This window comes from Pseudorasbora parva, chromosome 20, assembly GCF_024679245.1.
Source record: "Pseudorasbora parva isolate DD20220531a chromosome 20, ASM2467924v1, whole genome shotgun sequence".
NCBI lineage: Eukaryota > Metazoa > Chordata > Actinopteri > Cypriniformes > Gobionidae > Pseudorasbora > Pseudorasbora parva.
In genome coordinates, this window is record NC_090191.1 from 19,161,251 (window position 1) to 19,188,195 (window position 26,945).

The 26,945-nt window shown below is 37.1% G+C and overlaps 1 protein-coding gene across 3 annotated transcripts in view; it reads right to left on the bottom strand.

The window, feature by feature from the left end:
- Positions 1-26,945, bottom strand: part of tbc1d22a (TBC1 domain family, member 22a) — a 226,246-nt gene that overhangs the window by 30,026 nt on the left and 169,275 nt on the right. For all 3 annotated transcript variants that reach the window (XM_067428083.1, XM_067428084.1, XM_067428085.1), the window contains one exon: positions 1,055-1,150. In XM_067428083.1, the coding sequence (XP_067284184.1) occupies positions 1,055-1,150 (96 nt within the window). The remainder of the gene's footprint in view (positions 1-1,054; positions 1,151-26,945) is intronic.

The window sequence follows — 26,945 nt, forward strand, 5'->3', positions numbered from 1 at the left end:
ACCTCAAATACAAAGGATACTCTAGCCTGTAACAGGATGGTAAGATATCGCTAATTATGTTTAGTTAGACACTTACACATAATAAGTAGATATCAAACGATCTGTAACAATGCAATACTATCACATTTTAAAAAAAGTGTTTTACTCGCACAAGTGTGTTGCACCATTCCTGTCGGATCCAATATATCCTATGATATGTCTATGATATGGCAAATCTCAACTGCTCGATTATTATATGCAGAAAAACTATATTATCGCGCATAATATATCGCATATCGTTATAAATATTGGATATATAGTCATCCTACTTTACCATATATATATATATATATATATATATATATATATATATATATATATATAAAAATCTAAGCTAATCTCAACTGTGCGACTGTATTATTGCACAGCTCTACATGTAAAGTTGGATATACAGCTCTGAAAAAAGAAAGAAAAAAAGAGACCACTTATCATTGAAAAATCAATGCTAAGTGGTCTCTTTTTTTCTTCTTCCAAGAGCTGTATATTATATCCAACTTTATCCACATAAAGACAGTACACTCAATTAGGATGATACATACTTTATAGCATATGTCAACTGTTTGAATGCTTGTATCACCACAAAATGTTGGCTATATTATCAACCAGTTCTAAACGGCTAAACAATGTGTATAGTTGCTGTGAAGGTTGAGTGATTGACAGGATGAGGGGAAAAAAAAGACAAAATAATCCAGTACCAGAAGTAGGATTTCTGATTATTTAAGCAAACTCCTATTAAACTTCTGGTGACACATCTGCCCTCTCCAAGCCTCCATGTCTAAACCCTTTACCTCTCAATCGCATGGAACAAGTGAGTGAGTTTGTGAGGGGACAGGAAATAGAAGAGTCTCAAAGGGACGGTACAATGTCACCTTACAGCAGCTGCTGTTGTCATCACACTAATGCAGGCGCACTGACCCCTCGACCCTGCGAGTTAATGAGGGAGGATGGGGCTCACGCAAGGACGACACACACTGTGGCTCAGGGACCGCACGAAAAGACACAAAAACGATCTTACCTGGAAATCTTTTTCATCTAGTATCTCTTTCCTCCATCGCACCAGGAAGGCAGCACACACGTACAAATGGAAATGAGAGAATCCTTCAGGCTCCGCCTATGAACACAAAGATGACAGTGAACAAGTTACAGTTGAAGGGGGCATATCGGTTTGCATTATGACATAACAAGTGCATGGAAGTGCGTTAACATACGATCACCCACATTTACCAGAGCTTGGTCCAGAAAAAAAAAAAAAAAAAAAAAGCTAATACATTGCTATTACTGATACACCCAATAAATGAATGTTACCAACACTAACCTAACCACCTGGAGGTTTTTGAGTAAACTGCAGATGTTGATCAAGTTTATTCATTCATAAGGATTAATCATAAGGACAGACAACTGTGAAAAAATGTGTTAATTTATTTAAATGTTAACTTAAAATCTCTGGGGTACTTCAAGTAAATATTTTAGGTCAAAGGGGTTCGGTTGTTGTCTGGCTATCACCAGAGCAAGCTCAATTTAAGACTGAACATTGGTCTGGGGAGTCTGCTCTGTATTTTATACTGCACAAGAGGCGTGATCAACGAGAATAATTCAAATGGTTCTGTATACAGTCCTTCAACCAATCAGACCAACAGACGTACTTTGCAAAGCGGAGAAAATCTAGCAAAAAATCTAGAAATCTATAGGCACACCCTAGCGGCAGCAAATCTAATCTGACCCGAGTGTCGTCTAGCAACTCTGAATACCTTCTGAGCTGTAAAAACCAAACTCTGGTCAAGCCAATCACATTGTGTATAGTTTCGGTGGGTGGGGCTTAACACAATGACGACAGAGTTGCACTTGCATGCTACTAGTAAACACAGAAGCTGGTGAACGGCGGTCTTTCGAATCAGCTTCGGCCGGGACTCTGGAAGACTTGGAGTTAAGCTTTTAACTTAGAGAAAAAAACAAAGAACGGCACTGATGTCATTCTTATAAAGGAAAGATGTGTTTGGAGTTTTGCCGACCAGATACGGGAAAAGTTTAATCTGTCAACTAGCTCTGCGTCACATTCGTTGCTCTGGTTGGTTGTAGCGCTATCCAACTGCGTGCAGTTTGAAAGACAACCGTTTATCCCGCCCCTCGGATTGAGCCCTGTCAATGGTGAGTTTCCAGAACAAACGTCTTGATGTGGGTCTGGCTTGTCAGGCTAGAGAAAATCATGTTTTTGTCAAATACTACAACCAGATCTTATTCAAAATGATGATCATAGTCCATTAACACTACCAAAGCTTCACAGTCCTATAGCTCATCCTGGGTTGACATTTCATTTAGTAACATTAGATAGTTTGGATTTATATGGTGTTTAATGTCGACGATTGCATTATACTACATTTTAATCTGTTTACATGTGATATCACTTGTTTCTGCTTCTTTTCTTGTGTTTTGATCAGGAGTTTCAGTACTCTTTCAGAAGATCCGCAAAAAGGTCCCCTATCGTTATTTTAGTACATTGTTAAAAATTATGAAATTAAAGAAAGTATCTAAAAGTTTTTCAAATATATTTCAGTTAAGATATAAATATTATATATATATATATATATATATATATATATATATATATATATATATATATATATATATATATATATATATGTATTTATTTATTCATTTATTATTATTATTAACCTTTCAGCAATACAATACACTTTTTATGTTTTTAGTTTTAGTTAACGATAATAAACCTGCTTAAAAATAATTAAATTGTTATAATTATTTAAAAAAAAAAGTAAAAAAAAAGTAAAAAAAAGTTGCCTCCCCATTATGGCTATTCGCTTACTATGAAGAAAATATTTCCACTAGGCCTTTACAATGGTTCGTCACAGTCTATCACTGTGCCAATAACACATTAACTGTGCCAATACACTGGCCGCATCAGAGTGAATGTTCCAAATTAATTTGTCCTGTTGTCGGAAGGTCAGAAACAGAACGAGGTACCTGCCCAGATGTTCAACAGTGTGAACTGTTCTAGTACACAGAGGTCACCCAAAAAGAGCAGAGGTCATTTACATATAAAAGTCTTAGAGGTATGGTAGCAAAAACAGAATATGGCCACAAAATCCAATTTAATTAAAAACCTTTTTTTTTTTTTTTGGTGCAAGAAACCTTTATTAATATTAAAAGTGGACTTCAGGCGAAATTGATGAAGTGCTTAAAATTTGTGCTATGAGACCTCTTTAGGAAAATAGAAGAAAACCAGTGTATCTGAATATATGACAACTTTCATTATTAAGAGTTTGAGAAAAAAATCCTCCATTAGGTTGACCTTTAATGGGTCTCATTTTTATTTTTCTCACCACACTTAATATCCTCATTTAGGTTTCTTTACACATTTTCTGACGGTGCAGAAAAAAACAACAAAAAAATGAAATTAAAGGGCAGTCTGAAACAAGATGAGCCTTTGTGTCAAGGGCTAGTGGGTATAATAATAGTAACCCTTTTAACAAGGCCCTTTTCTGCTGAATGGGACACGGAATGGCGCACATTATCCTTCTCAAACACCTTGTACTGTGATAACCCTGTTGAACCAATCTATTCTTCATCTGAATATGAACATATTGTCATAGAAAAGAGCATATGACAGTAAGTCTTCGGTCAGCACTTGAAAGCAAAATCAGAACACAAGTGATGCTGAAACATATGCAATTGGACCAATGAGATTTCACTGTGGGTGGGATTACAGTGGTGACACAAACTAAAACCGAGAAACTAGACACAGTTGACAAGAATAACACTCGTCGCTTTATTGTATTGTGTAAATCATAAAGATTTAAAACTGACACTGTAAAGCCTGTTTATTGGTTAACAGTACATGTCCTTATTTTATACAGTGAAAATAACTATAATCTAAGAGAACATTTCATAAATTCTGATAAATTGTTATTGTTTGGAAATGAAAAAAGAACAAGTCATCCTATAATTTACAGTGGAAAAATCATGAAAAGACTTCTGTTTTTTAGCTATTTACATTAGGGTTTTATAACACAACATATCTTGTTAAATTTATGCTTATTTCATTATTTTAGTCTCATTTGTGTTGCCATATAGTATGTTCTTGAGGGTGGGAGTGTTACGTTCCACGCATGTTTTTTGTTGTTGTTGTTTTCCTTTCACCCTCTCTCTGTCTCACCTATTTGCTATCTCGCTCTCAGGTTTTCTGTGAAAGGCTATGGCAGCTGTCAGTCATCGTTAGGGCGGCCCTTGGGCGTCTAATCCACTGCAGATTTGTGGGTTTAAAATCATTCCAGCGTGCCTTGTTTGGGAGGGTAGTGTGTGCATCATGTGTTTGTTTGCTTAGTATTTCGTTTAATTTATGCACCATTGTTAGTCATGTGTTTGTAGTTGATCTGAGTTGGTTTAACTTTGATGGGAAAAGAGGAAGGCAAGGAGGTACTTCTTAATCATGACCATTTCTGCTTATTCCAGTCCACCAGCAGTAATGTAATGTCTAAATGTTGTGTTCCAGCTCTTAGACCTTTAGAGATCGTAACAATGGTGTTTTATATACACATATATTTACACACTCACCTAAATGATTATTAGGAACACCATACTAATAGTGCTTGACCCCTTCTGCCTTCAGAACTGCCTTAATTCTATGTGGCATTGATTCAACAAGGTGCTAAAAGCATTCTTTAGAAATATTGTGTCATATTGATAGGATAGCATCTTGCAGTTGATGGAGATTTGTGGGATGCACATCCAGTGCAAAATACTCCTGTTCCACCACATCCCAAACATTTTCTATTGGGTTGAGATCTGGTGACTGTGGGGGCCATTTTAGTAGAGATAACTCATTGTCATGTTCAAGAAACCAATTTGAAATTATTCAAGCTTTGTGACATGGTGCATTATCCTGCTGGAAGTAGCCATCAGAGTATGGGTACATGGTGGTCATAAAGGGATGGACATGGTCAGAAACAATGGTCAGGTAGGCTGTGGCATTTAAACAATGCCCAATTAGCACTAAGGGGTGTCAAGAAAACATTCCCCACACCATTACACCACCACCACCACCAGCCTGCACATTGGTAACAAGGCATGATCCATGTTCTCATTCTATTTAAGCCAAATCTGACTCTACCATCTGAATGTCTCAACAGAAATCGAGACTCATCAGACAAGACAACATTCTTCCAACAACCCTTCAACTGTCCAATTTTGGTGAGCTTGTGCAAATTGTAGCCTCTTTTTCCTAATTGTAGTAGAGATGAGTGGTACCGGTGGGGTCTTCTGCTGTTGTAGCCTATCTGCCTCAAGGATGTGCATGTTGTGGCTTCACAAATGCTTTGCTGCATACCTTGGTTGTAACGAGTGGTTATTTAAGTCAGAGTTGATCTTCTATCAGCTTGAATCAGTCGGCCCATTCTCCTCTGACCTCTAGCATCAACAGGACATTTTCACCCACAGGACTGCCGCATACTGTATGTTTTTCCCTTTTCACACCATTCTTTGTAAACCCTAGAAATAGTTGTGTGTGAAAATCCCAGTAACTAAGCAGATTACTTAGACCGGCCTGTCTGGCACTAACAACCATGCGGTGCTCAAAATGGCTTAAATCATCTTTCTTTCCCATTCTGACATTGAGTTTGGAGTTCAGAAGATTGTATTGATCAGGACCACACCCCTAAATGCATTGAAGCAACTGCATTGTGATTGTTTGATTAGATAATTGCATTAATGAGAAATCGAACAGGTGTTCCTAATAATCATTTAGGCGAGTTTATATAGAGTTCAGCTGCAAAAGCCTCTAAAAGCCACTTCGCTCAAAAATGAGGTAACAATACTGAGTGAATGCCCTCTGCATATAGTATTTATTCATAAAATACTTTCACTTCTTATACTTTAAAATCCCAGCCTCAGTCCATTCAGAAGTACCAGTACTTAGGTAGAAACCCATACGGAAGCCTGACAAAAATGCTTATTTTAAAGAAAAACAGGCAGATTTAGAGGCTTTTGCATCTGAACTCTTCATATATATGTTACACAGCGTACCTTGGATATATCAGTATTTACCTCAGCTTGTGGTAAAGCTGGTTACAATGAACTTTGATTCTACATTTGACTTTCTCTTATCTTCAACCTTTTTTACCATTATATCAGTAACACATTTTTCTTTTAATAAAAACAAGTTAAATAAAGCCTAAAATGTTGCTACCATATATAATTTATCTTTTTTACAGTAAAGTTCTGGGAATCACAGCTGTGGGAAGGGACACGGTCTACCATTTAGGGCAAAAACTACTCTTTGTCGTCCCATTTCAGATGTACCCACCACTAAATAAGAAAGCAAACTGTGTTTGGCTTCTTGATATAGCAGTTAGATTGTCTTCCTCTTCATGGGTGGATGTTGCCGTTAGCCAAAAGTCTGTCTAACGTGAGATGCCACCTGAGGAGCCCATGTGGCGTAACCGCTCCAGCTGGAGGTGCAATGAGCTCCACACGCAGAGGAGGGAAGATTATCTGCAATGCCAGACACGGACAGAGGGTCCTAATGAAAATCAATGGTTGCGTTTCTTCCAGCAATAAACAGGAAGGACAGGTCTCCCCTTCAAGGGTAAATGCGGGCAATGGAAATCTTCCCGACTGTACCTTGTGTTAGAGCACTCACACACAAACAGCGTAAAGGTGGCAGGAAGTGGTTTCGAGACTGCACACGTTACATCCAGTCCAATTACCCCGCAGTCATTCTCAGTCACCTCCTCGTCAAAGTGACCACACAAGCGTGAAATGCACTTAATTAGACACTCAATAGACAAGGCCGAGCTGCAAGGGCATCTGCATATGTTCAGCTGTGCGGGATGAACTTCCGTGTCTGTAATGCAGAGCTCTGGCTTTCTTCCACACATTTATAACACTGGTAATGACATGCACCACTAATTGTTTTGCTTAAAAGACTTAATCCCTGGAAACGGTTGTTTAAATAAATAAATAAATAAATTTAGGTGAATTAGTGTTAAGATTCCATTTTTCTTTTGAGCATTTTAAAAGTATGGTTCACTCAAAAAAAGTTGAACATTATTTACTAATCCTCAACCTATATAATTTTCCTACAGTTGTTTAAAACCTAATGACTTTAATTTTCTCACAGATCACAAAATTAAAGGGTTAGTTCACCCAAAAATGAAAATTATTTCATTAATTACTCGCCCTCATGTCACTGGACACCCGTAAGACCTTCGTTCATCTTTGGAACACAAATGAAGATATTTGTGTTGAAAGCTGATGGCTGAGAAAGGCTTCAGCAAGGCCTCCATTGGCATTCAGTACATTCCCACTGACCCACTCACAAGACCCATAAAGGCACTAAAGACGTCATTACAAAGTCCATCTCACTACAGTGGCTGTACAATAATTTTACCAAGCGACGAGAGTGGTTTTTGTGTGATTTTGAAAAAAATCAAAATACTGACTTTATCCGCCAAGTTATTGTCTTCCGTGTAGGAGACATGAATGCGCCACTCCTCCTCATCCGGGTCAAGTATTGAACGGTGGAGCTGTGTCATATTCTTGCGCATGCGTTGAGTTCATGGCAATAACTTGGTGAATAAAGTCATTATTTAGATTTTTGTAAGCACAATAACTATTTTCGTCACATTGTAAAATTATTGTACAGCCACTGTAGTGAGATGGACTTTGTCACGATGTCTTTAGTGCCTTTATGGGTCTTGTGAGTGGGTCAGTGGAAATATACTGAATGCCAATGGAGGCCTTTCTGAAGCCTTTCTCAGCCATCAGCTATCAACAACCATATCTTAATTTGTGTTCCGAAGATGAACGAAGGTCTTACGGGTGTCCAATGACATGAGGGCGAGTAATTAATGAAATAATTTTCATTTTTGGGTGAACTAACCCTTTAATGTTCAGCAGAAAGTCCAGCTCCTCTTTTCCACCTAGAAGGTGACCAGAGGCTGTGAAAGCTCCATATAATTTGTCCAAATGAGGCTTTGTAGACTTTGTAACAGTATTTGTCGTCTTTATGTGAAAAATAATGAAATGTAAAAACAAAACAAAAACATATATATAGTTCACTGACAAATAAAATGTTTATATTTCTATTTAGCTTTAATTTATTTGATTCCAGTTTTAGTCATTTTAGTACTAACTTATTTTACTGCAGTTTTTATTTAAGAGTCGGCATCTCTGTTTGAAACCTGGAATTGAAGTTATTTGCGGAGTTATCTTCTTTACCTGGGTTGTTATGGAGGTAAAATTATGCTATAAATAATTGCATGTACAGGGTAAGATTTGTGAAAGTGTACTAAAGATTGCAAGCGTAATTTCAATTTGAATATGCAAGTCACCTTGAGAAAATAAATAAAATAAATAAATAAATCACCTAAATATATTTACAGCATTTTACTGTCATTTGTACGTGTAATTCATTTATATTAAAACTGCAGCTTCATGCTAACACAAAATAAATCTGTATTCTTCTGACTTCCATGTTTACACTTTTGACACATTTCTTTCCTCAAAATACGGCCAAAAACATTGCAAGGCTGTGAACATTGATTTGCAAGATAAAACAACTGCAAACGAGTCAGGAACTGCAAAACAGATTGACTAAGTAAAAACAACCTTTGTGAAAAAAAAAAAAAGAACTGTTGCAAATGTCTAAATGACTTATTGTTCCCGAAATACCATCGGCACGGCTGCTCAGCAGAAATTATCGATTGATTTTGGATCATTTTTAACCCCCAACAAAGTTACAGATTGCAGCTTTAACCAACATAAAATCAAATCTTAGTTTTAGTTAACAATTACAACACTGCACAAATACAATTTGAGATTTCACATGCATTCAGTTATGAAACGCGGGAACTAATGTTGTTTTGTGTCTAATGTTAAATCTAAAGTTGCACCTTGACAAGCCAAATTGTGTGCAATTTCATTCTCAGTCATTGAATCCTCGACTCAACTGATTCGCTGAATCATTCAGTAATGAAACACAGTGTGTTACTGTGAGATGTGCTAAGGTTCTGCTATGAGATTTGAGAGTTGCAGTGGCAGCAAATAACGTGATACAATTTGGTTTGTTCCTCACATACAACTTATCTTATAGCATTTGTGCAGCTTGACAGCCCGTTAACCATCTATGTTCATTGTATTGAAGAGAGCAGCATGGATAAATTCCTTCTTTGTGTTCCACAGAGGAATATGGGTTTGGAATAAAATAAAGGTGAATGTAATGACATGAACATTTTGGGTGAACTATTCCTCTATGATGCAAAATGTAATTTGTGCTTGAGTAGAAGGTACTACTTATGTCCAAATGTAATCATTGTCATAAAGAAAAGCTGCTATGGATTCTGAGAAGGCGTATGCGTTATTAGTGTGTTTTTCAAAGCCTGTGGTCTAGTTTAATGTGGGAGTGAAGGCTGGGTTCACCTTTAGATGGGCTGTAGCTTCTCTTCATTGATCATTTTAATTATTTTGTCTGTCTCTCCCTCGGGGGGCGAACGGTTGACGATGGGTCTTAATTAATGGGGCCAGTGGGGGAATAGACACAGTGGTCCATTCTGGAACGTTCTGACGCAAGACCTGGTGACACACTTCAGGTGGGATAAGTTTGAAACGAGGACAATCTCAACACACATAGTCCACGTTTGTGTACCAACATGTAAGGACACATCTGAGAAATTATAATAAAATATCCATATACGCATATCTTTACGCTTCACACATCTTTACACTTCACACACTTTTACGCTTCACACATAATGCAATGTGAATGGTCCTTGCCTGTGCAAATATGGAGAGACTGTTTGAACTAAGCACATAACACTCTAGTGTTATCAAATAGTTGCTTTGTAGCGGCTAGTAAGTTTGGCCTTTTGATGAAAATATCCTTTACATTTTGTCAGTGATTCATAGTCAGTGTCAGAGATACATATTCTTAGTCAATTGAGAATTTGATCATTGTTATTAGTCAGTTCAGAGTAAAATCCAGTTTTGTTAATGGATACAACATTATTTGACGAAAAAGTATGAAGTTAAATGTAAACATTTCCAAACATTAACATAAAAAAATAAAATAAAATATTGTCCTTGTTATGTGCATATTAACAACACTATATATCCAATATTTTGGATATACTGTACATATTTTGATATTAATTTTAACGTTTTGCATGTTCATTTCTGCAGTTACATCTATTAATATCTTACCGTTTTTAACATTGTTAACACGATCAGCATATCAGGAATAATGGCTGGTGAAAATTTAGCTTTGGATCACAAAACATTTTTTAAATACATTTATAAATAGAAAAGAGTTCTTTTAAAGTGTAAGCATATTTCACAATATCAATATTTCAGCAGTGAAAACGGTACCAAACAAAGATCACAGCAGAACCATAGCACAACTCACAGCAACACTTGTGTGTTTCATTACCTAATGATTCAGCGTTCTGAACAAATTGGTTAAGTCAAAGATTCAATGACCCATTCATAAACAACGCCCTCATTCTTGAATGAATCAGCTGTTTGAACAATTTGTTTAAATTAGTGATGAGAGTCACTCATTAAGACGGTCACTTGCAGTCATCTACTGGCAGTTTAGTTCAATCTATCTACATTTAGCCGCATTTCCACCGCAGGAACTTTCCCCAGTAACTAAGGACTTTGAGGTGGTAATCAGTGTGTTTCGACTGCAGGATCCAGATTCTAAATTAAGTTCTGGTAAAAAGTGAAAAATGTCCATGCTCGTTAGGTACTACTTTTTCTAAGTTCAGAAACTTTCGGGGATGGGATAAGCAGGATTTTGATTGGCTGACTCCACGCAGCATTTTATTTGACCTAAAAGTCTGTTGCGGTGGTTGCAGTAAGAGTTGTTTGCTATGTGAATTAACATTGGAGTTTTAAAAATGACGACATTGAGGACCGACAACGAGGTTCAGGCTTTATTAAGCTTATATATGGGGAAGAAATCCAGTGGGAACTGAAGGGTTGCATGCAGTCCTACGTCAACAGACACATCTTCACTGTACTTTAGACCGCGATGGAAACGAAGACAGCAACAGGACTGAAAAAAAAAAAAAAAAGTTTGTGGGACAAATTGTTCCGATAATTTTGGTAAAAATGGGGCTTTTTGTTAAACATTTTAAGAAGTAATTAAATTGATGAGATGGATAACTACCAGGCCACTGCCGTTATATTTTTTCTAACACTAGATATATTTGTCTATGGAATTTGTTTGGCGTTTTCTAGCCCGAAAGTCTGCTCGTGTAGATAATCCTCTTACAAACAAGCTTCATGATTTGAGGTATCACTAATGTCTGTAGCACATGCAGGATGAGTTGTTATGGTTCTTTCAAATAAGCAAGCACCATTAATTACATTACGGGAGCAAATCCTTCTAAACCTCTCTTGACAAGCCTACTCACAACGGAATTCGTTCAAAGCAGATTCTAGAAATGTCTTGACGGATTTTTATGTAGCTACAAGTGTAAGCTTACAGCCATAACATAAAATCTTCTGGGGCAAAGATCTGAGGTTCACTGTCATGATAAACAGCAATGTAGCAGTCAAAGCGCTTTGGCAGTAGTCTGATGGCAAGCACTGGAGATCATTGGTTAGCAAAACGCCTGAGGTCAATTTATACTTCCATCTTCAAGATCCTTAGAGAGTCAGTTATTTACAGTTCTAATATTAAGCGTGCTCCTCCCGCGAACGCACCCTAGATTTCAAAACAAGTCTGTTGAGATGGAGTAGATCTGACACCGAACAGTTCACAACATTCATATCTACCCATCCTTCAGCCTCAAGCTAGAAAAGAGAGAGAGAGCGCACAGATGAAATGGAGTGGGTCGCTCTGAGTTATGTTCAGGGTGATGATTGCCTATTGGTGTAACCTACCGGCCTTAATCAGTGCAGCAGGGAAGATGACCGTCTGAGGGTATCAAGCTGTGACACGCTCTCTGCTACTGTGCTTTATTACTTTATTAAACCTCTCTCCACCTGCGAGATGTGAGACTCTTGCTGTCAGTGGGGGAAAAAAAAAAATATCACCCACTGTCTGGGAGCATGTGTGCAGTCAAATGTCAAAGGGGGACCTCCATAATTTGGGAGGATGCGTATATCTTTCAGTAGAACATCAAATTGCAACAAACATGACACTTATGACAAGTCTTGACCCGGTGTTGATCTAAGAGTGCACGCTTAAGAATGGCTCAGTGAAATATTACAGCAACTGCAGTGTATCTGATGGAGTAAAAGGTTGCAAAACTGTGAACGAGTGTATAAATGCCCATGTCTTTGCCAGTGTCATGTCAGATTCAAGCCCCTTTCAAATTATTGCCACCTTTGGACACCTTCAGGTAGCTGTTTATATTGTTATGCTATCCTGTTTTAGTTGATTGTGTAAATACAGCCATTATTAATGTACAATAATGTGACCCATGCTGGCAAAATTAGTCAGAATGTGCATAGGCTAATTACCAGCTTCAGGCAAAACAAGTGAAAAATATCACTTTTGGTCGAATGTGAGGTTTTCACAAAAATGTGTTCATTAAGCCCTCATTTAGCGAGCCCAATGCTCCAAATAGCATTTCAACATCTAAAAGTATCTTTCTTTGTACATTATTTTCTACAATGTTACTGATCTGCCTGCATTGACACCATTGTATGAGATTTGAACTGAGCTGGACGATGACATCACTGAGTGGCTGTACAGCCAAAGCAAATTTTGTTGCATTATTTACCTGTTATCACTGTAAAGCTGCTTTGAAATTATTATTATTATTTTTTTTTTTAACATGTCTTGGCACTGATTCAAGCAAACATTATGTTGTGTCTTAAATTAACATTTGGTTTTCTGTTGGGGAAAAACATCTGATGTGTAACGAACCATCCATGTGGTACAGTAGGTGTTATTATATACACAGACTGTTTTATTAATTTTAATCAAACAATTGTGGTATCATGGGGAAAAAGTTAGTTAGTAGGTGCGTGCTAAATCTGGTGTTATTACAAGGGATTTTAAGGTATGGTTGCAAGGTGTAGCTCAGTATTTTTTGCCTGACTCCAACAAATCGTGCATCATATTTAATTTTTTTGTAATAATAACAAAATAATAATAATTATTATTATTTTATTTTTTGTATTGGCTCATTACAACTCATTTTGCCAGCATGGTTCACATATTTTTAACATACAAATTAAAAAAGTTTAGCACCATTTTTTTATTTTTTTTATTTAAAGAAATTAATATAATTTTTTTTAATTATATTTTTTCGATTAATATTCAGAAAAACAGGGTACATTGATCAAAAATTACAATAAAGACTAAAATTTTATATTACAAAATATTTCTATTTCAAACAATTATTGTTGCTATGAACTGTTTTTTTTTTTGTCCACAAAAAAATAAATAAAATATAAATAAAATATAAATAATATATTTAAGTACAGAGTAATATTAAGTAACTACATGTACTTACAATGGTAGGATTGGGGTTTGGTTGAGGGTTGGTTGCATGTAATTATGCATCATTTACTGTTTTTACTATGTACATGTAACATAAAACACTGTAAAATAAGTTGTTATCCATTTCTCCAGCAGACCAATGCAGTTCTTGGCTCTTTGATTTTCATCAACCAAAATTGTCCTTCCAATTTCAGTTACACAGAGTTCTGGCCTTTGTTGTCGGGTGAACTTATACACAGTCCGCGAGGACCCAAAAAGTTTGAACTATTTTTAACTTGACTTTTGAATGCGAACAAAAATGTGAAACCTAAGATGACAGGGCTTTCCATAGCCAGGAAGAGAGGGCAATGTACTTTGAATTATAGCAAGGCCGAAAGTGAGCGCAAACACAGACAAATAACTATCTAACCATAGGTTTTTATATTTTTTTAATGCAAATAGTCCCCATGGGAACTGAGGGTTTCAAACTTCAAAGAAAAAGAACAAATGGTACAACAATGTAAAGTTCTCCTTTTGTGTTCCAACTTCTAAATTAATTTAGTAAATGATACAAATGTTTTTGTTTAAGTGAGAAATCCTAAAATAATCCTAAATGAATTCGGAATATTCGAATATAAACTTCTCTGGATTTTGTCTGTGAGTCACTAAGTCCCATTTGATTATAGTTTGAATTTGTCCACAGCTGTTCACTGAAGTCAGCTTCAGCTCAAGAGGGGAGCAGCAGGGTTGACTTTCGCTAGCATTTTTATCATGAATGATCGAGTGCGGGGCACCTGGTGAGCTGTTGCTCTATACGTGATTGAGCAGAAACTATGAAGGAGCTAGCAGTGGAGATTTAAAATAAGAAGTGATGAAATATTGATGTTCAAGGGGCTGTGCCAGTGACCTGGACCTTGCCTTCTGGGTACTGCCTTTTCTGTGTCAGAAAACATAGGGCAATCATTAGGGGAACCCCATGGGACAGGTAAAGAGATTCAGGTCGCTGGTTCAAATCCCTGTTGGGAAGATTCTGTCCAATGTGCCTCACGGTGAGGTTTTAGATCAGGATCCGACACAGATGAGGAAAAAGAAGAATGGAACTGCTGCTTGGTGCACAGATGTATACAATATGCCCATGCAAGACCGAACATTTGAACAGGATGTGAAAGGAAAGCCCTTGCTAGATGTGAATTCTAGATAAGGGGAGACTTCATTGGTATTCAAGCCTTTAGGAATATGCAGAAGAGCGTAGTTGGCATTGGCTAAAGCTAGAGTTTCTTTCCTTTGGGATATACTGCAGATGAGCCTGTCCTAGCAGAAGCAATCTTCTAGCTCATTACGGAGGCAAAAGGCTTGAGCTGGGGGAGTTTTGTTAAACTGTACAGGGCTAACAAGCACCCGTGAACAGCAGGAACGCAGCAACCATTGCGTGTGATTGAGCTGAATCTGATCATTTGCGGCAGGCCAACAAACCTTTGTAAAGTCCTCTTTTGGCTCTGTAGCAGAGCGAAGTTCGCACCAGGCGGTGCAAGACCGACAGTCTCTCGGCTCAATCACAAACCGGGGGAGCCAGGGACACCTAACTCTTTAGCACAGACGCTATCATGCTTCACACTTAACCGCACATGATAACTCCTAGTTTTTTTTTTCCCTTCTTCTTTCCCAAACAGCCCTCTGACAGAAATGGATTAGCTGGGGCTTGAGCAGAACTGAGAATGTAGACCAAGAAGATGAATCCCAGAGAAAAATCCCAGAGCTCCCCCTAAAGGAAGAACACGTAACAGGTTATGAGTGGTTTGTCAGCGATATCAAACGCTCATCCTGGGGGGCGTCTCGCCAAACTCGGCGCCTAGATGTGTGACGTGCAGTTAGAGGTGTGAGCACACAACATTAAAAGAGACTCCTTGCTTGCCTTGGGCTTCTAATAAGTCCCCCTGCTGAGAAACCCAACAAACGCACCGGAGTACTGAGTATGTGATGTGGTCGTACAGTAAAGAGCATGAGACCTTGCTGTGGGCAATGTAGACAGACGCACACACATTCTTTAGTCCACTGACTTCTATTGACTGTGATGGGTCACGAAACATCCCTGTTCACTTATAGTTGTGTGCGGTAGCTCAATAATTGAAGGCCACGCTATTGATGCATTTGGAGGGAAGGAAACTACAAAACCACCTGCTGGGTAACAAGCTGCATCATGACAGAGCAAGGTTTCATATGCTAAATCAGCACGAATAAAACGGTTGGAAGTGTGGGGTTGCCTTAGGATTCACTCAAGGGAGTATAACTAGGAACTCAAAACACCCATAGAGGTTGGTGTTAGTGTTATAACCATGTTTAGACCCACACTAAGGAATAATATATCGAAGACAAGGCTAATTGTAGCAAGGACGTCAAGGAGCAAAATAACTTTTGTAAGCCTCGGCTATAAACATACACATATCCGACAGATGGCTGTGATACACATTTAGTGCATCAAAGGACCACAGAGGGACTATTACTGTTTTCAGGTTCAAGTAGACTAAGACATACTGAAAGTGTAATTGGACTGAGGGGAGGACACCGCAGGCACTGCACATGATCCCGCCATTGCAAATAATACATCTCTGCTTCAGTGAAAAGACAGTATCAGTGCATTGGTAAAACTGCTTTCGCTTTACATGTTTTGCCAAGTCTAGGGAGATGTTTGGTATAGATTTGAAGATATGGTATATTCATATCATATTATAGTACACTATATTATTATATTGGACACTTTTCCTTTGGCTCTGTCTGGTATCTTGGATACAATTTTTTTTAAAAACTTGGAACCACTCAATAAAAGCTGTTTTTTTTTCCTAATAGGGGCACCCTGGCACTCATAAGGTTGCATGCAATGTTCTCTAGAATTTGAGAAAATTACTATTAATTCCCAAATGTGCTGTCTAACGAGACAGGTTACTAGGATTTGAGGTATGGCCAGGGAATCTCATAAAATGTGAAATCTGGCAAGAAACCAGAAGCCTTTCTTGAACTTTATGCAAAGATAAGTGCTCTAAATTAGTTCAATTAAAGGAAATGCATTCAATCTTGGAAAAGCACACATCAATTTCCCCTACAACCAGACTGATATCACCAAAATAGGTGTCCTGAGAAATCATACCTGTCTCTGTGACAGCCCTAGGCTCTGTAAACAACAGGAAGAGTCAGGGGAGCGGCCCACACTTCTTTTTTAGCCAATCAGCAATGTTCTCTGACTGTGAATAATGGTGTGCATTCTGAAAAGGCTGTGCGCCTTCATAGTTTTATAAACAAGAGTTGTTTATTAAATACTCAAAGGAAACTTCTGGGAAAAGTACCATAAAAAAGAATTGGGAAACCAGATTTTATATGCACAATGTAGTGTACACTGTTTTTTATTTACAACTTCGAAAAATAATTTCTACAACAATTATTGGAATATATTTTAAAATATATGTTTAAGTCAATTTGTTACTTGCTGTTTCTTTGCAATTATTTGTGAAATTTCCTAGCATTTTTTGAGTGACAATCTTGAACGCCCATGAACATTCAAAAATAATTACTGTAAAATTACCCAAACAAAAGCGCTATAACACACTCAAAAGGTTTATAATATGCCACAAAGAATGAACCAACAATCCAGAGCATTATGTAAAGTTTTAGATGCAGTTGGGGGCCAAATGAACGGAAACTGGGCAGTTGCAGAGACCATGAGCTTTGATGCTCTGCTCACTGCACTATAGAGGATTTTTGTTTACTGTGTAGAGGTTTTCTTAGGGAGCTTTGGAGGGTAAGAGAAAAAAAAATGCTCTGAAGAACATGAGTCAGTGTGTAAAGCAGTGTGTGATGACAAGCAGCACAGATCAAGAAAAACTCACAATGCACAGTGAATGGCACAGAAACCATCTCCCCGAGAGATACAAGGGAAGGTACTCTTTCTGTTTTCAAAAGCCCATGAAATATTCATCATTCAGAGTTGGCTAATTCAGGCCATCAAGATCTTTAAGGTGAGTTAGTATGACACAGATTGTCAGAGTCGGCGAGGGAGGGAGAGAGTTCGAGCAGTCATTTTCAGACTATTTGGTTATGCATTAAAAATGCATGGGATGAATTACATTCTATTCCTGGCCTCTGTTGAGGAATTCACACTAGGGTCCAAAATCGAGCACTTGGCAAAACAGAGAATAAGAATAACTTTAAAAATCTCTGAAACTTCACTTGAGCAGAAAAGAGCAGCAAAGTGTTCAATAAAATATGATTTTACTGAATATTTTAAACAAAGTATGAATAAAGTGTATCAGTTACACTGTATTAGAATTTTTGGACACATTATTTCAGAAAGGTAATTTTAACCACTAGCAGCATCAAAAGGAATCACAAAGTAAAAAAAAAAAAAAAAAGTCTCATGAAATATAAGAATGAATTTAAGTAAATTCATGAACTAGAAAGGAATTATACATTTACCTCTTCATGTATAATGCAACAATTTACCTGAGAATGTTTTTTACAAACGACTCAATCTGATATTGGTTCTGCATGCTTTAATGAATAATGCCTATTTCCAAACAGGTGTACTAAACATTTCAACCATCTTGTCTTATCCTCATCTTCCATTGCTCAGGAGTCTTGCCCCCATTGAATGATGCAAAATGACTCAAACGACCACAGCAATGTTACTAAATCACCACAGAGGCACCATATTTACTACAAATGGACACCTATTAAAATAATGGTGATAAGATCCTTCAAGATCATGTCCGATAACCGATAAATTACCGGTAAAAACAAAAAATATTTTGTCTAAATAAACAGAAGACAACCATCTCAAAACTAAAATCAAATCATCGTAAATGCCAGAAGATGATTTAAGAAATACAAATATAGCACGATTTTATCGGCCAATATGAGCCTGTCGCATCGACATCAGTGTTTCTGCCATCTTGTTAATATTCACATAAAATCTAGATGAGTATCATTGTAAACATAGCCGGTTTTTGCCAGTCACTGCTAGCATTTTTGGTAATTTGGTAAGTTTCATGGCCCACAAAATATTTTGAATGATTATCTGAACATGCATTTTTATCAACACATGAATGTGTGGGTAAAACCCTTATTGGTCAGACTCTAAATACAACATTTTAATGTACAGCATCAAAAGTGGATTTTCCTTTTGAGATATTGTGCATTCCTATTTACATTTCTTCATGAACTCTATCTGCAATAAACTTGTATATGAAAGTACTTTTGGACCTATTTTATATCAGGGGGACTTAACAACAATGCACTTATTGTGTACATTCATGTTTTTACTTTGAACTTGCATTAAAAAAAATACCTGCATGTAATACATTTCTGTAATTATATTTATAAAAACACTGTTGACATTTCCCTTACAGCTAACCCTACCCTTAAATTTACCCATATCACCCCACCTGTCCCCAACTTTACCCATATCCCACCTCAATATCAGCAAAAGTGTTTTGCAATACAATATGAACACAATAAGTACATTGTACATAATTTTTAATTTAAGTACATAGTACTTAAGGCCAATGTTGGGTGTAACTAGTAACTAAGTAATTAGTTACTGCAATTTAATTATTTTTCCCTTGAAAAAGTAAAGAAATTGATTACTCTTAGTTTTTGTGTAATTTAATTATAGTTCCTTCACATGTAATTGAACTAAATACGTTGTATAGACTGTAGAACAATTATACCTAATACAATAGTGGAATTAATATCAAAACTGTAAAGGGTTACTTCAGCGATTAGCATATGGCTTTGTATCAGTAGAAACCCTGGAGTATATTCAAATGATTGTGCTTTCCCCCCACATATCCCCCTGAGACAAGAGATTTATGCCTTTTATTTCTGGAATAATTCCTCCTCTGATGCAAATTGACGATATTTGCATCATAGGAGGAATGTTTGGCCAAAGGCTAAAGACTACAGCCAGCAGAGGGAGCCATTTCTGCATGTTTTGAACCCGCGCATGGGGGATGGGAGATTAAACTCAGCTCTCAGGGAGAGCTCAGCTCTCAGCTACAGGCACTCATTTAAACGGAGCTATGGTGTGCAATGTAAGTCTTTTAACTTCTCAAACTGAACTCACGTTGTGAATGTATGCCGCGAGTGTAGTCGCGATTACCTCAGTTCTCATCACAAGAACTCATCAGCTCATTTATCTGACTCCTTCAGTTAGTGCTCAGTGCTGTGACACTTGCGCGGTGACTCACTCATTATATTGAACAGACACGTTTTTAATTGTAGTGTCTTCTCCAACTCAGTCACAGTTATCCAGTTGTTGGCTTTGGGAATGGCCTCACGGGGCAGCAAAGCATTCTGGGAATTGTAGTCTTTCATCCCCATGAGACAAAAATACATTTTCTGTCTTTTCTCAGTCTAGAAGGCACCAAATTCAAAAATAATTTCACATTTCTACTACACTGATGACGCAGTTTAAATACAGATTCATCTTCCCAGCGCTGAAGTACCTCTTTAAATGCATGTTTTTATCGATCCCTCTCACATGTAAAACTTTGGTCAGTTAATAAGAATAATTAATGTAGTTTTATATTTTGTATTTGAATTAAATGAGCCGTTTCATGTCTATCCTTGAATCACTTAACTAGTCAGTGTTGATATAGGATATAAAAAATAATTAGTAATAAGTAATTAAATACTTTTTGGAGAGAGTAATTTGTACAGTAATCTAATTACACTATTGAAGATGCAATTAGTAACTAGTAATTAATTACTTTTTTTTAGAGTAACTTACCCAACACTGGTTAAGGCCACCTGATATAAAGTGGGACCGTACTTTTATTTCAACTACATACATCACCTTTACATTTTACTTTGACAATAACTTTTTTAACAAGCTCAGAAAAAGTTTCCATGAGTACCTTCCATCTGAAGTCAATTCACTACACAAAATACAACTTCCTGAAGTCCTCCGTCTACGGCCCTCTCTGAGTTCAAAGACGACTGAGCTGGGTTCACTTCTCTCTGAGCGCACACTTTCAAGCAAGCTCACGGCCCTGACAGCACGGCTTTCACAGCTTCTGGCCAAACATGAGTGAAATGGCCCAGTGATTTGATGGAAGCGTGAGAAAGGATTTTGGCTGAGGTAACAGTAGGTTACGACGGCATGACCACAAAAGTACTATCAGGTCAATGCACACAAGTTTACGCATTGGAAATGTCACATCTTGAAGTCTTCAGAAGGGCACACATCACCTTTCATTTCAAAGACAGATGAGCTTGGTTCACTTCTCTTTAAATAACACAGATCGACCTCCTCAGTCTGAATATATAGGAAAGTCATCTAAAGGTTTTAAGTAAGAGCTATAAACCTGCAAAACTTTTGCATCAACTGCCAACGCTTCAGAAAGAGGAGGTTTGGATAAATCAAGACTTGCCCTAGCAGTAAGTCTTCTCTTTCTTTTGCCTACTCATGCTGCCCTGTTACAACAATGTAGATCCAAAGCCCAATCTTGCACCATTTTATGCATTTCCACCAAAGTAATTTTGGGTTGGCAAAAAATAAATTAAAAATTCAGTAGTTGGATTAGACGGTCTGATGTTTAAAATGCTGCACAGCAACTCCAGACACTTTTTTCTCCCTTCTGTCTCAAATAAAATGATTTTTTATTTCAAGTGTAAATTGATTGCTGACAATCCTCTAGGGTTTTCAATTATTTAATTTCAATTTTCAATTTCAAGTTATTTTCCATCCATACCTGTTTTCGTTTTGGATTTAAAAATAAATAAAAAAAATCTAATATACATGCATACAGTAATAATGTGAAATATTACAATTTACAAATACATTTGTTCTCTGTTTAATCCTATTGAGATTTAAACACAAGCAAGGGTGTAAGGTGTAAGGAAAACATGTTATTAATTTACACTTGTTTAAAGCATATTTTTAGAGTTATTTACACTTCTTTTGAATTTGGTATGAAAGTTTTCTAAAAAAAAAAAAAGTGGCGCGCTTGTTTTTTCCAGGTGTGTCTATGCGCAGCGAGATGAAAAAACAACGGCAGAAGTGGCAGGAACATCTGTTTATGTATGCATTGGTATATTATATTACAAAAAATCATTATGACATTCACAGTGATGCTGTAATGAGAAATCCATTTTAAAAACATGTACATTTATTTGATGAATAGAAAGTAAACAAAAAAAAAAACTAAACAAACAAAAAAACAACAGCATTAATCTAAAATAGAAAGCTTTTGTAACTTTTGATACATGTAATGCATTCTTGCTGAGAATTTTTTTATTTTTTATTATTAATAAAATTATTATATTAATAATAATAATTATTTTTTTAAAAATTTTTTTACTATTAATTTAAAACAAATTCTTAATGACCTCAATTTTTTTGAACAGTAGTGCATAATGCTACAAATGCTTGAGATGGTTTGTGTGTAAAAATGTACATTCATTTCTATGATGTAAAAAATATTTTTAGGATTGTGCATTAAAAGGTTATGCAAAACAAATGTGTTTATATCTAAAAGAGTGGTACAGTACAAATATTTTGAGTGTCTCTTATAAAGAACCACAATTGTCCCTTTCTTTTGTCCCACTTTTTGTCCTTTGTTGTGTATATGTGTATATTGTGTTGTAAATAAATGCAAACAATTCAAAAAGCCATTATTTATCTTCACATTCTTTGTTCTAGTTCCTTTACAGTCATTCAGCTGATAGGGCCATCAGGGGAAGGTCTTTGTCTTTCTCAGGTGTGAAACACCTGTACATCAATATTCATGATGATTCACCCTTTCCCTGCATAAGCCTAAACACTAAAAATGTCTTATACATTTTAAATCAATATATTGTTTTATGTGAATGAGTGGCCAGATACATTTTTGTATTGTCTTGAAGCAAAAGGTCTAGCCTTCGTGATCCATTTTCAAAAGTCTTGTGAACAAGGGTTTCATGGCCTTTTTTTCATTAACTTAAAGCAGCACTTGGCAACTTTTGCTCTCGCGGTCCCCCTACAGTTGGGAAAAAATAATGTCCTCAACTACTGTCGTAAGCTCTGTCCTCCTACAACAGGGGATGCCATCGCGCATGCATTTGTTGACATGACAACCCTGATAGCCCTGAGCTAGTAATGCACGGGTCGTCTCATAACCCGCGGACGCCGTATGTCTATTTAATGGTCGCGGGTGCGGGGCGGGTTGTAAAAATATATACAGTTGTGCGGGGCAGGCCAAATAACTTAATAAAAGCGTCCCCGCGGGTTGGTGCAGCACTTACAGTTAACCTGAACACTGCAGGAGGAGTTCACATGCAGGTGTTCTTCTGGCGTCGCGTGTGAAATGTCTTCATCCCAGGTACAGTCAGTGGGATATGTTTCAGCATGTCATATGAATATAATTTCATGGGTTTTATTTTTTAAACGCCAAATAATCACGATGCTCATGTTTACAAGCCAGCGTCATTATAGTAGTCTATTGGTTACCGTTTTACAGAATCTATACGATATAGATTCACTTCACTTCAATGTTTGAGTGGTAGGTAATCACCATAACAAGCATGACAGCATCGGTTGGGCATGCCTCCTTCAGCTCACGCTGGTCACATGTTGATCCTCGTCCTGCCTTTAATCCAATCACTTTTTCGTTTCCTCTTATTGCTTTCCTCCAACAAAACCTTTTCTTTCTTATTTGTCTGTGCTGCTTCGGACATGACTATATTATCCGATGAACAAAGTTGGGCTCGCACGTCCGAATTTAAGGAAGTGTGGGTGTTGGTGGAAGTGACGTATATGCCGTAAAGCAGTCAAATTTTGTAGTTCTTTTTGTTCTTGGGTTACTACCCGAAACCTGAAGTTTAAAAGTACGATTAAAAACAATAAAGACCCCATCAAGCTTTGGCAGACATGTCATTCAACCTATTGTAAGTCGATGTATCATCACAAGAGTCTTGAAAATATATTATGAAGGTCGAAAAGTTATCTAGTGCTGCTTTAATTTTAATATTACTATTTTATTTTTTAAACAAACCTTGCATAAAGATAACTTTTAAAACTACATACTTTTACATACATGCTGCTAGCATATATTATTGAAGCAGAGTTGTGCTGAATACATTGTAATAAGACTTTAGCCAAGGAAAATGTAACAGAAATACACAGAAACATCAAGGCATGTCAAAACACATCCAGGGCCCAGAAAAAAGATCAGGGCTCAGAGGGTTAAAAGCAAGGTGCAAAAGAGGGAAAACTCCAAAGTCCTCCCTGTAACATCCCTACTCTCTGTCTAAATGCTTGGGTAGAATTACCTCCACAAAACTGTCTGACTCGATATGACAATTTTTATTCATTTCGGTTGCACACTGAGGAGCAAGTAATTTATGAAGTACAGAACAAGAGCCAACACTGGCTTCCCTGTTTGCAGCAACTTTTATACGAAGAGACAACTTTGTTATCTTGAAGACTTCTCTTGAAAATGTTGCTTTATTTGCAAAGGTTTTATGCAATATTCTAATGCGCATAAGTAAAATTTGCTAATTTGGATGGAAACATAGCTACTGTCCATTCTATTACTTTGAGCGATGCATTATATTCTCAAAATTCTGAGTAAAGGTCATTAACAAAAACAGCGTGGTATGTTTATCTGTAGGCATGTTATGCTACATCACTGTTCGGCTCTCACATCAGTGAAAAAATTGGTGGGAAAAAAAACAAAATTTGTAAGTGACATCAAGCATCAATAAAGTGCTCAAAAATATATGGGTTACTGCTGCAAATCCTGCCGCAGCTATTTTCTCTTGCCCTTGCTTTCACTGTTTGCTCAGCTGGCAAAATCAATATCGGAAAGCAACTTAGGGTGCCTGCAATCATAACCTGACCAAAACTGAGACCCTCACTTAAGAAAATAAACCATTGATGTAAGTTAAACATCCTAAAAAAACACATTTTAATGCACCATATTTTCTCTGCAACCTACCAGTCTCTCTATTGGAATAAACGATCAATAGTGCATGTTAAGCAATATCCTAGTCTTATTGACTTGTGACTGGCCTAACAAGAGAGCGTTTTTGTGGCGCCCTCCACGCTAACATACACATCAACATGCATCAATAACGAGGTTGGTGTTGTCAGAAAGAATCCAGTGACGCGTCCCCAGTGACTAACAGCTAGGCAAACAAACCCTGCGAACTGTCTGTTGGAAATGGTTACAATCGGTGTAAAATCAAAATCAGTCAAGTAGAATAAAGGGACAGTCAGCTGTTGAAAACATTTCCTCTGTGCTGTAGTGATGGAAGGAAACTGACATTTAATACAGTAGGCGGCTGTTGTGTACAGGAAGCATAGGGCAAAGAAATTCTTATAATGGCTTATCACAATTACCAAGAAAGTAATTTGAACTTCTTTCAAAGTAAGAATTAAGCATCATTTTCCGACTATTTTGAGCTGAGTGCACGGAAATACCATGAACGTTGCATTCGCTCAGAAATGGCGGCGTGAGAGTGTTGGGTTAGACGTCAATAACACCTCTGAAGTTCCTGGCTGTGCTAAAGATTCTTCCTTTTTCATGCTCTAGGTCTTTTCATGGCTTTTCCACTGCCTTCACAAATGTCAGCTTATATATGGAAGCTGATACAATTTCATGGTTGATTTCAGTAATGATATATAATAAGGTGGATGTATTACAACTTGTCTTTAATTTTGAATGTCAAAGATTCTCTTGCTGTCATGGTGATTGTGATATAGTGCATTTGTATCTTATATAAGACTAAATAGGGAAAGTTCTGATTCAAAAACCTCTAAGTCCATCTGACTTGTTTTCCTTTAAAAAATAAGCTTTTTTTTTAATCAGGCTCCTATGCGTAGGTTCAGTAATTTCACTTTAATGCAGCGTGTCCACCAAAACGTTTTTATCCAGCTAAAAAACGCTAGGCGCTCTGCTGGAAATGCCTCGCTGTGGGCACATGAGACAATTTTGGCAGTGCAGTTTCTTTTTTTTGTTTGTTTTGTTGTTGAGACTCTTTGCTTGTTTTGATATGGAATATCTATGGACGTGTTGCTTGTATCTCATTTCACAGATAGTTTGTTTCTGTATTGATTCTATATAAAATGTTGTTACAATGTAATGTATTTGCTCTGGCTCTTTTTTTCTTCATTATTATGCTGCTTGTTTTCATCTGTTCTGTTGACTTTGTACAAGCAGGATGTGTAATTTGGTCAGAGTTGTATTTGTCCCACCCCTCCTCCACTGTAATTGGATGGCCGGGCGAAGTGTGACAGTGATGAGCACTGCATTTTATTCAAAGTTGAACATTATTTAACTCTCGGTGACCAGAAAAAAAAAAAAAACGCAGAACACTCAGCGCTTGAGCGTGAAATACTTGCTTAGCACCTTATGCTCATGGCGTTCTAAAAATGTGCTGCTCCCATTGAAAACAATTAAATACGCCAGCCTGCTGCATTAAACTCTTACAGATCTGAGACAGTTTGGGGCCCTTTAGAAGTTTTGACAAGCTCTGACATTTGCGTTTTTTTTTCAGTTGCTTATAAACTTTCATTACACTCTACTCTGCACAAACAGGGCTACTATAATATGTGAGAAACATGTACATGCTTGTATATTTGAGAGAATAATATTTATGCGTTTAAATCAATCGATCGATCGATCAATCGACCGATCGAACAATCAATCAATCAATCAATCGATCAAACAATCAAACGAACAACCAATCAATCAATAAATTAAAGCCACACAATATACAGTAGATAAGTGTCCACAATACTTTTGACTAATGGGTGTTGTTGCCTAGAATTTTTGCTTCAAACTGATGTGATAATTTTGTCTCTAGTGTCTTTGAACAGCTCTTTGGTCTTGGCCATGTTAGTAGTTGGATTCTTACTGATTGTGTGGGGTGGACAGGTGTCTTTATACAGCTAACAACCTCAAACAGGTGCATCTAATTTAGGATAATAAATGGAGTGGAGGGGGACATTTTAAAGGCAGACTAACGGGTCTTTGAGGGTCAGAATTCTAGCTGATAGAGAGGTGTTCAAATACTTATTTGCAGCTGTATCATACAAATAAATAGTAAAAAAAAAAAAAAAAAAAAAAAACATACATTGGAATAGGATTTTTTATTTATTTTTCAGATTATGTCTCTCACAGTGAACATGCATCTACGATGACAATTTCAGACCCCTCCATTATTTCCAAGTGGGAGAACTTGCAAAATATCAGGGTGTTCAAATACTTATTATCCTCACTGTATATATACATTAGTGGTGACCCTGAATAGTCGAAGATTCGATGCATTTATATGCGGACCCTTTAAAATTCGAACACGTTTTCAATGAGTGTACAGGTGGCCCTGGTTTGGGGTGCCATGTCATCTGCTGGTGTTGGTCCACTGTGTTTTCTGAGGTCCAAGGTCAATGCAGCCGTATATCAGGAAGTTTTAGAGCACTTCA